Source organism: Argiope bruennichi, chromosome 7, assembly GCF_947563725.1.
Source record: "Argiope bruennichi chromosome 7, qqArgBrue1.1, whole genome shotgun sequence".
Taxonomy (NCBI): Eukaryota; Metazoa; Arthropoda; class Arachnida; order Araneae; family Araneidae; genus Argiope; species Argiope bruennichi.
The window spans coordinates 61,076,155-61,094,682 of NC_079157.1; the positions used below are offsets into that span (position 1 = coordinate 61,076,155).

General features: G+C 32.3%; 1 protein-coding gene across 1 annotated transcript in view; it reads right to left on the minus strand.

The window, feature by feature from the left end:
* Positions 1-18,528, minus strand: part of LOC129975394 (uncharacterized) — a 53,073-nt gene that overhangs the window by 2,152 nt on the left and 32,393 nt on the right. Inside the window, exons 11-17 of the mRNA XM_056088456.1 lie at positions 15,282-15,562; positions 14,216-14,371; positions 12,266-12,427; positions 10,324-10,432; positions 9,219-9,335; positions 4,346-4,585; positions 2,667-2,790 (exon numbers count right to left, since the gene is read on the minus strand). Of these exons, the coding sequence (XP_055944431.1) occupies positions 2,667-2,790; positions 4,346-4,585; positions 9,219-9,335; positions 10,324-10,432; positions 12,266-12,427; positions 14,216-14,371; positions 15,282-15,562 (1,189 nt within the window). The remainder of the gene's footprint in view (positions 1-2,666; positions 2,791-4,345; positions 4,586-9,218; positions 9,336-10,323; positions 10,433-12,265; positions 12,428-14,215; positions 14,372-15,281; positions 15,563-18,528) is intronic.

An 18,528-nucleotide genomic window follows, 5' to 3' on the forward strand; every position in this document is an offset into this window, starting at 1 on the left:
GAGAAAGAAAAAAAAACTGAATTAAGCCATATTTCATATACAAGCTGTGAGAAAAAATAAATCTGTAATAAGAAGAAAAATACTAGAAACCACTGATAAAAGAGATTTTGTAGCTGCAAAGTACCGAAAATAAATCGATAATTACAATGAACACACGGAAATGTATTATACAAAATGTTGTTAATGCTCAAGTATTAAGAAATTATAAGCAGAAATGATTGACATATACAGTGCGCGAAAAAAGTATAAGGACAGCATATAATTGCATGAAAATATGCTTTATTCCCATTTCACCTAAATGAACTTTTTATATTTCTTACTTCTGCTGCATAATTTTGTGATAACAATTATACCACATAAAAAACATAATTTAGCTTCAAAATATTGATTTTACAAAATTTAACATTAAAGGAAATACGGAAAAAATTATAAGGACATGTTCTAAAATACTTAAAAAATGCTTCAATAATCAAGAAAACTACCTTTTTTTTCAATCACTTGAATAAGCCGAGAGGTCATAGATCCTGAAAGATCTTTTAAAATGTCCACAGATATTTTTTCCCAAGCGTCTTTGATAGCGACGACAAGATCTTGTGTACATTGATACTGTGTGCCGTTTTTTATAAACTTCTCGGGCTAGAAGTCCCCATAAGTTTTCGATTGGATTAAGATCGGGACTTCTCACCGGCCAATCAAGTAAATTTACAGAATTAGCTTCAAACCAGAGTTTTGCACTCGTAGAAACGTGTATCGAAGCATTATCCTGCTGAAAAATATAGTCCCCTGAAGTAATTAGTGGCGCTTCATGTATCAAACTTTCTCCTAACATATCAACATAGCTGTCCGAATTCATTTTACGGTTGATAAATACAATTGGAGTGGTTCCATTTGCCGCAAAAGCGTCCCATACAATAACCGAGCCACCACCATATTGACGCCTGGAAAACACTTCATTGGTCTTTCGCAGATCATACCAAAAATAACGAAAACCATTAGGTGCATCAAAATTAAACATTTTTGATCATCATTGAATTGAACATCAGCCCATTTTTGACCGAGAGACATGTATTTTTGGGCAAATTAAACTCTTCTTTTCTTATGATGATTTGTAAGAGGGGGGCGCGACATTAATTTCCAATAAGAAACTTGATGATGTTCACTCAAAACATTTTGAACAGTCCTTGTTGAGCATAGTAAACTCAAATTTTGTCTAACTTCATTTGCGGTTTCTCTTTTCTCGCAAGCTCTGGTTACAATCATTCTTTTTTGTCGATGAGTGAGAATTTCTGGTCTCCAAGTTCGCTTTTTCATACCATACATCCCAGGATTTTTTAGAAAATTATAAACCACTGTTTTAGAGCTCTTGATTCTTTTTGAAATTTCCCATCCACTTAATCCACATTCTCGAAAAGCAACAATTTTTCCTTTTTCAGAGTCAGAAAGTTGAGTTCCTTTGGGCATCGTTTAAAAATTCACATTGAAAGTCGCAGAGTGGGAAATTCTTTTCTCAAATGAATCTTTTAATTCGAAATTGTCATTTTATGCTTTCAAATATGCAAATTTTTAAATAATTACTGGAGAAAAAGCAATGTCCTTATACTTTTTTCCGTTTTCATTTAGGTTTAAAAATCAAAATTTAAATTTTAGCAGATTTAAAATTGAAAATTTTAATTACTTTACGCATAAAATATTTTAGTTTTACTTCTATTTTTGCTGCAAAAATTTGCATACGATTCTGTAAACAAAGCTTCTAGATTTGGCGATTTTTCGCGTGTCCTTATAATTTTTTCGGGCACTGTAGTATGTCATCCACAACAAATGATATTTTGTTAATCAACATCACGGTCCTCTTGGTCACGTGCAACATTTTATTAGAATTTTTCCTATGTGCGAGATATAGCTTACAGTGTATGTCAGTAACTATTTCTGCTCTTATACTGTCAATTTAAATGTTCGTAAAAACTTCTGTTTTCCATCATATAAGATAACTTTTCTTCGTCTGCTGGCTTTAACTTTTAGCGAATCCTTTTCCGGGAATTTTTTTAATTATAACTTTCAGCACTACACCAAATATGGAACCTTTATGTAATTCATGGAGCCTTTCAAATTAGCAGCATTTTACACTTTAAATTGTAAAATAGTTTTATGAATAACATACACTCATATAAATAGAATGTATCAACCTCAAACCACAGATCAATCAAAGAGCTATTTTCAAAATGTAAACTGCTGAATTTTGTAACTTAACAAATTAAAAATATTTCGTTATCGTGACTAGTGCTAAAATTGATTTCTTATCAAAACAAAAATCTTTGAAGAGCTCTACTTTTTTGACCTCTTATAAGGGCAAAAGTATCACTCTCATTTGATATGTAGTACTGATGGCGCATGAGTTTTACAAAGGGATTAATTAAACTGAAAGTGGAATTGGATCACGAAATAAGAGAATATTTTAGAATATATATATATATATATATATATATATATATATATATATATATATATATATATATATATATATATATATATATATATATATATATATATATATATATATATATATATATATATATATATATATATATATATATATATATATATATATATAGCTTTTTTCCATAAAAAGAACTTGAAAATAAAATTATTTTATGAAACAAGAAACTTACTTTAAAGACATCTTTTCCTGCAATAGATGGTATTCTCCAAAGGCAGTTACGTGTATAGAAGTTGTCAAAGACTTGGAGATATTACTCCTTGTTTCTATATATACAACTATTTGATACTGGTGAACTGTAAGTTAAAGAACAGCCAATCATTAAAGCATATCCCTCCTCAATGATTTATTATTTTTGTTTACAAAGAATTAAAATCGTCAGATAATTATAATAAAAGAGCCGTCTCAACGAATTTTCACAAAATAGAAACAAATGCCATTTCAAGAATTACGCGATTGTTATATCGTTACGAAAATTTCCGAAATCAGTTCATGTGTTGTATAGTGAAAATTCTAACAGGCTCAGCAACAAATAACAGCGCTTTATTATACACGAAAACACGAACAGCACTTGAAAAAATAACAAGACCCACGCCAGCATACAGGAAATAAATAACAACACCAACACTTTTATAACAATACTTTTTATTATTGTAATTTCATCATTTATACTCATCCGGGTCGAGACGATATTAAATATATCTTTTGTCTGCACGTTATCGTTAACATATAATTCAGAGTATACTTTGATTGTAAATTCGCGGATCATGATAAACTATATAGTAGCCAATGTACTACAACTCTTAGCTGCTGAAAGGGAACAAGTCATGCATAGAATTGATACTTTTATATATTTCGGTCAATTTTTTGTTTAGTTTAGTTATAATGTTCCGCTTTGAAGTAATACTATAGCCATGTCATCTCAATGAATTGCTACTAAAGAAAATGATCTGCCAATGTTAGCAAACTATTTTTGGAATGCCTAGAGTAAAATACCTATAGATTCATAAAAAGAGGATAGCAAAGAAACGCTTTTTGTGTAAATAACTGTCCAGAGTATAATATGCCATAGTGTTTTTACGTGTTTATTTTTTATATTTACGTGAAAAATATATTGGCAGTTACTAACTTTAAGCAGTAATGCATCATATGTACTACTGAACAGGAATATTTTTTACTCAGGAAAAGAGACATAAATGATGATTCTTTGGGTGAAGATTGTTCAGTTTAAAATTTAAAAAAAAATACTCAAATAAGTGGAGAAATGTGCGTGTATAACTCAAAGCGCAAGAGCAACAGAACAAGGACTAAAATTATATAATAGCAAGAATTGCAGAAATAATTTTAAAAAAAATCGTTAGACTTAGTCGTAGTTTTTCTATTAAATCTCAAACTAAATTTCAGCGCAGAAAATCATTTTCAGTAGTTTTGAAAAGAGAAGAATGCAGTTTCCTAGAAATTGCCCAGTGTTTCCAGAACCAAACATTGCCAAGCCTCACTCTCTAAGCAAGCATATGGTATCAGTATAACGAAAATTCGTCAGAATTGTTGCCGTGTCAAAATTTCTGCAATAGTATATTTTATGTTTCAACAATAATGCATCTCGGCTAATCAGAGGTTTTTAGTGTTTCTTTTTTTTATTGCCATACATCCTCTCTAAAATAAGCAAAACGTTGGTATTTGTTGAGATATGTATGATTTCATTTTATCTTTGCAATTTGAATATAAAAAGACTAACCGTAGTTAGTTAGTATTAATCATAACACTATTAGAAACACGCAATTTGGGTTCTGATAGTGAAATAATATAAAAGTGATTAGGAATTAAATATCACAAAAAAATGATACTCACGACAGAATGGTACATCTAGTGTCACTTGTAAATAATACCTCCGCCTCGGGGGTGGTTGAGGAGTAGCAAAAGCACCCATGAAAGAACATCTTTCTCCATTATCTCCGCAGTTGCATTTCCCTTGTAAAAAATCCTTCCAGCTTGTGCATTCGACGCCAACAAACATGCAGTTGCTTTGATTGAAAGAATGCATAAACATGTCCACTACTTTTTGATGCTTGCAAAAGATGACATGCATCACTAAAAAAATGACCAAGGATTATTTGCAAATTTATGATAGAAAAGAATGAATTCAGATTTGGAGTAAAACAGATTTATTTCATGTACTTAAAGTCTGTGTATTTTCTGTAGGTGGTTCAAGGTCACATTTTCTACCTCGTTATTGGTTGTCTGGTACCAGTAATGCGTACCAGTATAGTGCAAGTTAATTCTGATAATTAGAGTGAAACGTTCGTTTACTGGTATGATGAAAAATTAATTATAAAATCGCCCACTTTTGATTTCTCCAAGTCAACATGAACATCATGCCATGTCGAAAATTAAGATATTTAACTCTGAGCAACTCGTAAATTATTTAACTTTTTTAAATTCCACCATTCGATTCCAAATGGTATAGACCGTCTAAATAGTTTTGGAAGAAGAGAATGGGTTGTGACGTAGAGCTATATCTATTTAATTTTTTCATTAATTCTAATGGTTATGGAAGTAGTAAAGAGCAGTTATTAGTAGTTAAGAGGAAGTAGTTAAGAGCCTATGAGCATGGTCCTTTAAAGAGCAAACTATTTAGACAGATGAAATTTGATACAGGGTCTTCCACAACAAAATTATAGATCTTTATCAAATTGTATGCATATCTGAACAAAGGAAAATCCATCTTTATGCATATGAGTGCAATTATTTTAAAACGCAGTCAGCTAGCTGTATGATATTAACTATATGTTTTAATCACAAGAAATCTAAATGTGTATCAAATTTGATCAAATTCGTCAACTAATTGAACTCTCAGCCAATCTGTTTTAAGTACGATAGTGAAAGAGCAATAAATAAAATGCATTAAGTCCTTCCACACTTAAGATGCTGGCGCGTCTTCCCCCTGATCTGGGCGTCCTGGGTTCGAGTCCCGGTTTGGACATGGTTGTTCTTCCGTTATTCTATCTGTGAGATATGTATATGTGTTCTGTAAAAAGGGGTTGTGCAAGCGAATGAGTGATACGTGAGTAGCAAATTCGTACTCTTGGCCCTAGTTGGCACTCCTAAAAAAACAAGAGACGCTCCTCCACCTGCTTAAAATCGCTGTCTTCGTAACAGCGGGCTTGTTCATGGCAAGTGCCATAAGAAACAAAAGTTTGATTCTCTTCAATAAACGACAAAATCAAGCACAAAACAAGTCCATATTGCATTGAAAGCTTCACTTTGCATCCATATATATACAAATTGCGTCCTATATTATAGAAAAAAGAGAAAATATACGAGGACCGTTTTTTTTTTTTTTTCAAACTCCGATGAATCATAAGAAGTGTTAAGCATCGAGAACAAAAAAAAATTATAACCAAAAGTTATGTATAAGCATGCTTATTTTTCGATGTAATCACCATGAAGTTTCGAGCAATGGTCACATCTGTGGACAAGGTTTTCAGATCCCTTTTCTGAACAAAATTGCTTCTGGGATGTGAGATGATCAACCTTCCTTTCAAGATTTTCAATAATGTGCTGTTGTTGTTGTTGTCGTGTCTATGCATACAGTGCTAGTACAAAAGATTAGAGTCCTCCAAAAGCCTTGGTGACAAGATCTGCAAGTTCTGGAGCACGATGGCTATGGAGGATTTCGATTGGGGGTGCTCCAAGATGAAAGAGGGAACCGATAATGGCCTGGCAGTCAAAAACATGATCTGGAGTGAGTTGCGAATGGGTCAGTACTTGCAGATGGGTTAGGATTTTATATTGGTTCATGAGATCTTCATGCCTTTTTCAATAATGTAAAAACTGTTTTTAGTTTGCTTTCAAACAAAGCATACTATATAGAATCCCACGACAGTAGGTCAGCTCCTTACCTGGGATTCTAGCATCCTCCCTTCCATTCAAATGTCTTGATAGACTTGTTGAATAAAATCTTCAGAAGCGACATTTTTATTCTATTGTCCCCCTTTCATGGAGAATGCGGCTCAGTTTTGAATGATTTTCTTCCCTTCTATAAATTTAAGAACTAGATAGAGTCCTCAAGTAATAATTCCAAATTAATCAGGAGCTTCAAATAAATGTTAAGATCCACCTCAAATCACTGAATAACGTTTTTCGATGCTGGAATCAAATGCTTGTTCTGGGGTTATGACAAATCCCTGACCTTCAAGGCAATTATGCCGAAAAGTGATAAATCCTTTGACGATAAACTCATTTTATTTCCTACACTTGAAATTTCCATTTTTTCCTAGTTTGAGAAAAAAATACTCCACGCACCTTTGAAATTTCTTTTCTTATTTTAGAATCTTGGAAATCTGATAATGAAGCAGTTAATTTTCTTACATTTACTCTTTTTACTTTACTTCATTTTCTGCGAATAATAAACTCGTAACAAAAATAGATACTTGCTTACTTTTATGTCAAAATGCGATATATCTCAAAAAATGCAAGCTGCTTCCAACGTGGAGATTGGATAGTGGCAACTCAGAATCAAAGTACTGGTAAAAATCTGAAAATCACCAAGTAAATCAGAGAACGCAACCATGTTGATATCATCATCATAAACCATGGCAAATTCTTGACGTCTTATATATAATAAATCTTATGGATTTTTGAATAATCTGAAAATAATCAAGTAAATCCTTTATTCTAGTGTTTGTGGCGTAATTTAAAACTCGACAAGCAAACTATGGGCCATAAAAATAAACAAGTACCCTAGAATCATTTAACAATATCCAATACATAACAGAAAGTACATAGTGCGTTGGGGAAAATTCCGCTGAAAGTATGCCTCACAATAGGTAAAAGACACCCTCGTGGCTTTCCATTAGCTGGCCAAAAGTTTGTGTGTCCAATGTCTTGATCCGAGCCAAGTCCTAAAACCAAATGAAAACATACAGTTATTTCCAAAAAACAAAAAAACTCGGACATTACATCATAGAATAGAAGTTAATTAATTTCTTTTTAATTTTTGTTTATTTCTTTTTGTCTACCTCTTCAATTATAATATATTTTGTAATGTATCTTTTAGGTATTGTTCTTTGGCTTTTTTACAATACCAAGCAAAAGATATGCTATTTTAGAATTGTTTAAGCAAGGAAAACGTCAGTACGAAGTCGTTTATTTGCTTAATATGCCTCGGAAAATAGTGTCTGATTCATTCTATCGTTTCAAAGATCTTGGCAATGATGTTCAAAGTTCAGGAAGTGAACAAAAACGTATGATGAACAATTTCGTCGTTAGGTTATCAAAACGCGAGTACAATGAAATTCGAGGGTTTAAATGAGAAAGATTGCTCGTGCACTGGAAATAAGGGACCGATCAGTGCAATGAATGGCAAAAACAGAGCCTTACAAGTTCCAAAAATGTCAGCTTCTCATTAAAGAAAACAAACTCGTGCGGTTCCAAAGTCGCTGAAAACTTTTGAAACGGGCTGCAAGTCAGCGCTGAGAGAGAGATCCCTTTACACTCATGAGAAGCTCTTTAAAGTTCAAAAGCTCATAACTCCTAGAACTACAGGATATAGTCTGTAAAGCTCTAAGCATTTCAACAATTGTTGAACATCGCAGAAATCTAAAGTGGGTCATGGTCTGGGACGGAATTTGAGCAAGCGGCAAAACATCTCTGGTTTTTGTGGATTAGGGCGTTAAAATAAATCAAAAAGTGTACCAACGGGACATTCTAGAAGCTGTTGTATTTCCGTGGTCCAAAACGCACTTCGGCAACGTAAAGCGAGAGTTTCAACAAGACTCTGCCTCAGCTCACAAGGCTAAAAAGACAGAGGAGTGGGGCAAGGAACCTTTTCCTGACCTGGTATCATTTGGAGAATGGGCACAATACTCGCCGAATCTCAATCTCATGATTACAGTGTATAGTCAATTTTGGTGTCAAGGGCTTGTGCTAAACGACATAAAAGTTTGGACTCTCTGAATCAATGGCTTCGGCGGGAATGTGATAGATTAAAGGTAGAAGACTTGCGGCCCATTGCTGAAAATTTCAATAAGCGTTTGCGCCTCTGCATCGCTTCAAAAGGCAGCCACTTTGCCACAAATTAAATTTATTTATTATTAAAAGTCCACTCTTATTATTATTTGTTATATTTTTTAATTTATTTATTTTTATTCAAGTTATATTAAAAATTGTTTGTCCGGGTTTTTCTGCCGCAGTAAAACAGTATTGTATATGTGTTGGTATTTTACATATGTATATCACACCTTTAAAGCTATAACTATCAATTTTTGAGCATATATACTTTGAAAAATAGTAACATGTTCCTCTAGGTGATTTTTAAAAAAATTCATTAACATATTAATTAATTAAGAAAACATTAAGCAAACATTTGACATTGATTCAAAATTTAGTGATGAATCGGCTGGTTCGGTGGGAATATTATTTATATTATTACCAAATTAATCTCTTATATATAACTTAACTTGCCAACAATTAATTGCCTTAATTTTTTATTCATTAACATTTAAAAAAAAGAGTTCTTTTTGATATATTATCAAAGATATATATTTTAATCGCCTAAAGTATATATATCTGTGAAGAATTTCTTAGATCTAAGTTTAATGTTTTATCCAGTAGAAAGCCAACACATGCATAGCTTCATTTTATAATTATAAATACGTTAAATAATATAATATTATAGATATTGTAAACAACATAAGAGCTTAAATAATGCAAACACTGTTACCTAATAGGGTTATAGGCCCCGCATCCGTATGAATAGCATCCATGAATGTAGCATCCGAATCATCAATTTGGACTTTTCTATCTGTGTATCGGAATAAAGGACCAGCTGGCTCTAGAGCTTTAAAAATAGTATTAATAGAATCTCTTAATGATATAAAAATAACATTAATAAAATCTCTTAAAGAATTATTATGCAATGATGCCAATGTATGCTTTTGGCATATCATGACATTCATAAATCAAAGTAAGAAATGGGACATGACATCGCAGCACCAGTATAGTCATGTCTAATATATAAATTAATAATTTTGACCTTTAACAAGATAACTTTGATAAATTTTTTACCTTTTCGTCCAAACGATTTTTTTCTATTTTTATTCGTTACCGGAATTTAGATTTATAAATTGTATATTATACCGAACTTCTGAGTCACCTTGCATAAATACTATCATATGGTTACGAAAAATCATCTGGTAGATGTACGGCGCTAGAAGTTCAACAAAAAAAAATGACATTTTATTCCATGAAAAAATACAAAACACATATAATAAAATCATAGCCGAGATGTTCACAAAACACAGGACTTACAGAAATCAACAAGACACACAAACACCAAATCTTTAATTAAATTACATCTACAGCACAAGGAACAGCGCCCGGCGTCAGCAACTCGCAATTTGATCGCAAAAGGAAATTGACGCGTCGTGTGAGTACTTCATTTTTTATAATCTCCCAACAGAGAATGGAATTTTTCAAAAGGATTTTAAGATGCCCGCTCTATATTAGAGAAAATTCGCCAAATTACTCACCAAATCGCCAAAAAATCATCAAGTTTGTCACCATGGACGGAAATCACTTATCTGCCATCATCGAACAATTAGTGACAATCGTTGCAAATCTGTGTTTTAGAGATGATATTAACATTACAGGAAAGCAACATTATGTTAACATTATTATCAACAATATGTTAAGAAATCTACATCTAACGAAAAACTATGTTTTCTTTTGGATTTTCTATACACGAGGTGCTTCTGTATGGAGATTTGTGAAAAACGTAAATTTGCACGTAAATTTGTGAAAAATTTGAAAAGAACAATCGTACATACCAGTTATTCTTCCTAAATTTGATAATCTTTCTCCTGCATAGCCAGCAACTTCTGTTCCTAAACTGTGACCGACAATATGTACTTTCTTCAAATCAACTCCTAAATTTTTCTACACAAAAAAAATGTCCAATGTCAGTTTCACATGGAATTAACTTAAATATTTTCCATGCATCCCACCTGCAAATAGCAAGTCATGTATTACGAAATGCCAATTATGAGTAAATGAAAGAACAGACATGGCTATAATATGCATAAATTTATTCCTCCCAACAGGTCATATTACTGCAGTTAATGCGACTGGATTTTTTTTTCTTATCCTTTCACTAGCCGCCGATGTGGACAGATTTGTCAGAAAGTTTTTGTTAACACTTCAATTTATCCATTATTTATCATTTGTAATTAACTTGTAGGTATTCCATTCAGAAAGTACATGTTCCATCAGGTTAGCAAAAGGCCAAAGGACCGTGTGTCATGTAAGCAAATAGCTAAGGATTATGCTAGGAAATCTTTGGTTTATTCTTTTCGAATCGATCAAATTATTGCAGTTATAAAGTCTGAAAATGTTTTTTTATTTCTCTCTTCAAGAAAGGAATCCTACGAGAATAGATGTCTTAAAAGATATGAATTTCGATAAGAGCAAGCAAACAATGGGTTTAAACTACCCAACCGATAAAATTATTGCAGCTATAATGTTTAAATATGCTTCCTCTTATACTTTCTTCCGCCAATTACAAGGATAGTCTATCATAAACTTTGTGAATTTGGACCAGGTAACACAAGTAAATTCACACTCGACGACCGATCAAATTATTGCTGTTGTAGTGACTAATTATGTTTTCTAAGTATGTAAGTTTGTTTGTTTCTTATGGCACTTGCCACTGACAAGCCCGCTGTTACGAAGACAGCGATTTAAGCCTGAGGGGGACGTCTCTTATTTTTTATAGCAGCGCCAACTAGGGCCAAGAGTACGACTTTGCCACTCACGCATCATTCATTCGCTTGCACAACCCCTTTTTACAGGAGGTCACATTCACACATCTCACAGATAGAACAACAGAAGAACAACCATGCCCAAACCGGGACTCGAACCCGGGACGCCCAGATCACGGGGAAGACGCGCTGCCCCTATGCCAGGACGCCGGCAAGTATGTAAATAAACTGTTGGAGAGAGAAGAACTAAGTCTATAATGAATTTCCTGAATTTGTTCTAGTAATTATGAACAACCATTTAGCATTATTAAATATGCAGAGATCATCAAAATATCCATGATCAGCCGTCGCTGATTAATGATAACCAAACAGAGTTGATGAATCAGTATATTGTAAAGAGTTTAGTTTAGTTTAGTTATATTAACGCTCCATTGTAAAGCAACACTAGGGCTATTTTGGGACGGACCTCGTCATTTTGAACCGCGGTCAGATGACGAGGACGACACCTGAGCTGGCACCCCTCTCTCCACGCCACACCACACCAGCGGGAGGAAGTTTATATTGTAAAGAGCAGCCACAGCACACGCAAATCTCATTATTTTCACCTATAATGTCATTCCTGCATCCTTTTATATCATCTAACTTATCCGGCTTTCATTTTTGTCACACATGTCTGAATGATTCTGACTTTTTTATGAGCATTCTACGTCCCCTATCAATTTGTGAGTTGAATTTTGAATCATCCTGTAGAAAAATTTGAAACTGTATCTGTCTCAGCGGCTAATATTTTTCACTCTTATTTTCTTATTCTATAACCAATTACAAAAAACATTTCGTACAAAATTGGAGAAAAAGATTAGATTTTTAGACACATTTATCCATTTCGAAAATGGGATTGGAAATCCTAGAGTATATAAGATTCTACACAAGGGAACGAAGGATTAATTTATATAAACTGAAATGTTGAAAGATTTTCACAGAGATTTATGAGAAATTTTATTGAAACACTTACATGAAGAAACGTGATGAGGTTTGCTACTTGAGCTCCAATTACTCTTGTGTCTGTGGAAGCTTGGATGTATGAAACTCGATAAAGTAGAAAAAGAGAGAGAGAGCTGGAGTCTACAACTATCACATTATCATCAGCTGAACGCAAAAATTCATCTTTTAAATCCTAAAAAATGCATGTACAGTTTAGTATAATAAGTTACAGCCTATTATAATTTTATTAAAATATTTCGAAGAGAAGGTTAAAAGAATTTGTATTAATATTATTATTATTATTATGGTTCAAAAGTTGTGCAGATCGTACCACAAACAGTTGGCCGAATTTACTGCTCAAATCAAAAAGATTATTATCTCGAACTAAGGAATAGTCAAGAATTGAGTTACAGTCATCGATGATCCTATTACAATGATTAAAAGCAAATTAGCACAATAATGAGCCTTTAAAGATATCAAATATGATTTTAAAAAACTGTGTGGTTTTGTATCACAATTTTCAGTTAGTTTCATTGTAAGGAAAAGAGTATGTCAACCATTTAAATAGATTATAAATAGATATCACGTCAAAGACCCGACGTTGGCAAAAATCTTGACGAGAACTGTTGACTTGGCGATGAATTTGGCGCTTTTAGTGACAAAAACGAAGGTTATTGAAAGTACAGGAATTGTGACAGTATCTGTAATAGAATCCACGATGAGAACTATTTCTAGAAATTTCATATCCTTTCACGGAAGGTATATAAGCGGAGGAGCACATACGGAAAGTAGTAATTGACATTATCCTCTCTTCGGAAAATTGATCTCTAGAGAATTCTCTCTGGACTCTACGTACTATTGTTGTTTTTTATTAACGATTTGCTGCTTATCATTTTCCCGTTTACAACGTATAGAAGAAGTAAAATTTTGAATCGAGATTTTGACGTATCTTCAAGTTTCATACCTCCTTGTGTCCAAAAAATATATTTATAGCATTATATCTATCTGTCTCTTTGTCTGTCAACATGATATCTCAAAACCACTTTGAGTAAGACTAATGAAATTTGACAAATGGACTTACAACCAAATTTTTAGATATGTATTAAATTTTAGAAATCCCTTCACAAGAAGTCTACAAAACGCAAAAAAATGGGTATACAAGATTTTAAAAAAATACAAAGTATGCAATAAGAAGTATACGGTGAGGAAATATTGTAATCACCAAAAAAAGTTGATTCTCCTCAAGATTTTTTAAAATTAATTTATTCCAGAAGCTTCCTAAGTTTTAAAAAAAAACACACATTTTTGGTATAAACTCTCTAGCAGTGAAAATGAAAAATCAAAATTAGATGTATTAAATTTGGATATTAACATTAAAGCACATTTGTAGAATGTTTTCAAAATTTAAACAAAATCCATTCACAGGAAGTCCATCTTTCCTAGCCGGAACACAATAACCATAAAACCTAAAGAACTAAAAGAATAAATTTCGGCACACAGATTTAACATCTAAAATGTTCATTTTGTGTTCATATCAAAATATGAGACAATTCTCAACCAATTTTGTCAAACGAGTGATCTTCAGTTGGTCTGTAGTTTCGTATACATATAAACATAAGTAATAGTAATTCATAAACACACTGACTTAAATAATGAAACTATGTAAAATATGTTATTTTGTGACTACAAATGCGGTTTTGTGTAGAATTTCAGTGTCAATTGCCTGGTAAAAATCTGATACAAAAAAAAACCATCGTTCTAATATTTATAATAGGTCTAATGTTTATTTCGCAACAATCGTTCTCCAATTCCATACAAGATACAAGGGGTGCTCAAACGAAAAGGTACGAAACGACATTTTGGTATAAATGAAGACTTTATTCAAAGTATACACCATAGGCCTTACCAAAACGATCCCATTGATTAACGAGCCGAAGGATTCCTTATTCCCAGAATTCATATGGCCGTGACGATCCTTCACAGCATCCTTGAGTTCGCCGTCCAAGTTGAAGCGTTTCCTTTTTAGATGTTTTTCAGGGGACCAAACACATGAAAATTGCAGAGCGACATGTCCGAACTGTACGGCGGATGGTCTAGCTGCTCCCACTTGAACTTGGTCAGCTCCGCGTATGTGATCCTGGAGACGAGGGGACGCTCGTTATCATGGAGCAGAACCACACGCTCCGTCTTTTATTCAGTAGCTCCATTCTTTTATTCTTGATGAACTTGCGTAGCCTTCCGAGTGTCTCACAGTACACATCGGAGTTAATGTTTCTTCTGTGCTCGAGGAATTCCAGAATTAGCGGATCTTGGACAACTCAAGGACGCTGTCTAGTCATGGCCACAGAAATTCTGGGAACAAGGAATCCTTCGACTCGTTAATCAATGGGATCCTTGTGCTCAGGTCTATGGTGCATACTTTGAATAAAGTCTTCATTTATACCCACAGTGTTGTTTCGTACCTTCTCATTTGAACACCCCTTGTATTTGTATCTTCACTCGAACGCCACAATTTTATACCTGGTGAAGGGCTAAAAACTTTATTGGAGAAGATATTAAAAATGTTCAAAGGAACCATCCCCGCTATTGTGTTGTTGATTTTTGCAAATGCTGTTTTTGAATGCACTGTGGTTTCTTGCCTAGGTTTCTGTGTTTTCTTGTGGAATAATTCATTTTCCGTAACCGTATATTAGAATATGCATCAAGTGTTATAATCATAAAGTGCATAAAGTTTCATATTTGATTTTTATTCCATTTGAATGATGGAGTGAATTTAAGAGCCAAATCAAGTACTTTTAATTTAATTCTTCTTAGAGAAACAGATGGATTAATATGAGAATTCAATCTAATTCAGGAAAAAAACATATCTTAATTGTATTGAGAATATTATGATAAATAGAAAAAAAATTTACTGCCTTAAAATAAATTTCTTATAAAGTCAATTCCATTATTTTAAAAAGCAGCAAAAATTTAACAAAACTTCAGATGATCTAAAATCTGAAATCTCCGTTCTTAATAAGAAAATTATCTGGATATTCAGTACATACAAACATCCAGGTCACCGAGTATGATCCATCCAGGTAACCATGTATAATAATCCTAGTCCACGCCTCTGGATTCAGGTGTGACTTAAAAACAAATGCGGGCTTCTCGGGAGCAATTACCATTGGATTGTGCTTATTCTTACGTGTGAAATGTAAGAAGGTGGCCCTGATCATTTCTGGAGGGGATGGTGCCCGGTTGATGGGACGGTATGGAATTTGGAAAAAGGGTGGGCCAGTGTAAAAGCAACCGACATCAGGATAACAGACGGTTTTAAAAAGACCACCTGTAGAGAGAAAAAATATCAAAATATTAATAATAAAACTTTAAGTTTGTATTCATTTTCAAAGATTGAAAACAGAAAGCAATAATACGATAGTAGAATCTCAGCAATCCGGCACATATCAAAATAGGGGACTGTTGGATGAATGAAAGCATTGAATCACTAAATTCTATTAAAAAACATTTCATAGGAAATTTTTGTTTGTTGCACAAAAGGCAGAAAATTATCCAATCTTTATATCTTCAATAATATAGGAGAATATGTATTGGCGTTCTACAAGTCAAACAACAAATTTCCCATAAATATACTTTGAAAGGCAAAAAAGTGAGCTTGGAGCTCTTTTTTTTTAAGTTACATAGAATTTAAAATTTAAAATTAAGCGAGATTTTTGCAATTTTTCAAACTACTAAAAATATTGTTGCAAAAAATTTATTTTTCCACTATTTGAAAATTATATTTCATTCAAAAAAATTATGTTTTATTTTATTTTAATGTTATCACTTAATTTTTTTATTTTTTTTTTTTGAATTTGTGGCATTTTTTTTTTCTTTTCACATTTTTTCTTTTATTATTATTTTCTTTGCTTAGTTTCTAAAACAGATTTCCATGAAATTCAAACCTTTTTTCATTTGTTCATCAATTATGCGATTTTTTTTCATTGTTGTAAAAGAGCAAGAAATTAAGGTAGAAATGGTAAGAAATTAAGTAAGAAACCAAAATACTTCCTCAATTTTCATGAGAAGTCAGAAAGTGAAATCACATTACAACAAAGCACAACTTTCAGTTTGAATCAAGCTTGTAATGGCATTATGAAGAAATTTAAGCTTGTAATGGCATTATGGTGTCTTAGAACTTGACTGCATTAAGGATTTTTGCATAAATTGGATAAACACAAGAGATTTAAGACTAATTTAATGAGTAGTATTTATCAGTAACTTAAAACTGATTCTTTGTGAGAATCACTGACATCAAATAATAAATAAGAAATCAAACTGAAGCAGAATAAGTACTCAAGGAAAACCAACTGGTTGCCAAGACGATTATATAAGTACTAGTAATCTACTAGTAATGAAGATGAATGCGTATGTGCGTATGTGTAGCGATGTTTTTAAATTTTTATTTAAAATTTTAATTTATTAAAAATTAAATGGAATGACTGTGCTTTTAGGCAATAACTTGCGAAAATATAACGGTAGAAAAATAGTTTTTACGACATCGTAAAATTCAGAAAATTATCTTTTCAAGTATACTAGATTTTTTGGCCATATAATTTTTTTCTATTTTTAATTAGCTTTGTTAAATGTTTTAAGCATATTTTATAACAATGCATTTCATTGATAAAGTGGAACTCGAACCGTTCATATTATTGTCGCTAACATTTCATCTTGGCTTTTTATCCAATGTTGTGATCAAGATATGAAGATTCGACTTATTTTTCCATCAGTAGATATGATTTCAATAATTATTGCTTAAATTTAATGTGTGATTAGTTAAATTTTGTACTTAAACTAATAATTTATCTTCTACCTCAGATTGTACTTTTGCTGTATAGAATCTTAAAGGACCTCTCTTTTAAATTAACTACTGCTTTTTTCTGTGATGCAATCGGATGTAAAAAGACTTAGACAACTGAATTTTTTAGCAACTCAATAATCCCGATGAACTAAATGATCACCAACGATGGCTAATAGCAAAATATAAATCAAAATCCTATTGTTACATTAATCCAAAATCATGGAAGTCATACGATTATTTTTCCCTTTTAACATTTCCCACTCGTCTTTAGAAAACGATGAACTATAAGAGTCCAGACTAGCACAATGCCGGATTACAGACAACCTACTGCAATTAAAATTTCATGTTTTTAATTCATGCTTTTTATTAGTATTCTAAAAAGTAGAAAGTATTTTTATCAAATATAGAAAGGGAAAACAAATTTAAAAAGGTGATAGAGATACTCAACGTCAATTGATATTTTAATAATATATATAATAAATTTTTAACTTATATGACAGACATTGCTTGGTTTGCTCTTTTTTTTTTCAACATTTTAACTTTTACTATTTTGTTTTAACCTCCGTATTTATAATACAAAAGATTAAAGTTATTTTATTGACATAAATATAGACAGACTAGCAAAATGAATTACCGTTTATGGATTTCATCCAAAATTTTATGCATCCTCAATTTGGATTCAAATTTCATAACAAATTTCATTTGTCAAGCTCATTTTTTTACTTTCTTGTATACGTAATGCAGAGAAATGATAATAATCGCCAAAAAATTCGAACTCTAGCATTTGGCGAATCTCAACGCTTTACATCTTCCTGAGTTCGAAAAATACATTTTTGGAAAATGTCGCTCTGTCTGTCTGTGACAAAGCTAACTCAAAAATGCTTTGATCGAGACGGATGAAATTTGGTACATAGTCTTTATAATTGTTCGGTAAATATCATAATCTAAATCTGTTAATAGACATTTAGCAGACGATTCCTTTTCAGACATTTTATAACTGCTACCATTTTTATTTTGTTAAAATATTATTAAAAAGTAAAAGCAAACGATTTTTTCTTTGATAAGCCTATTTTGTTAATATTATTTCGTTTATTTTTAGTATAATAGGTGATAATCAATTGTAAACCTTCTGGAATCTGGCAATGTTTGTAAGATACGCTGTTATGTTGAAAGAATAAACAAGCCGATGGAATTCTAAATTTCTTGGAGTATTATTTTAGTTTTAAGAATTTAAGATGCTCTGCAAACTATAGTTTGAAGCTTAAGAAAACGGGTAGTTTTCTAGAAAGCATGCAAATAATAAATTGGTAAATTTCTATCAAATTTTCATCAAAATCCTCTCAGAAGACATCTGTCCATCCGGCTGTTTCAACACAATTTAAGACGATAGCTACAAACCGAAGACAGCAAAATAAATAAAATTCGATATGTTACCGTTAAAGTATGAAATCCGT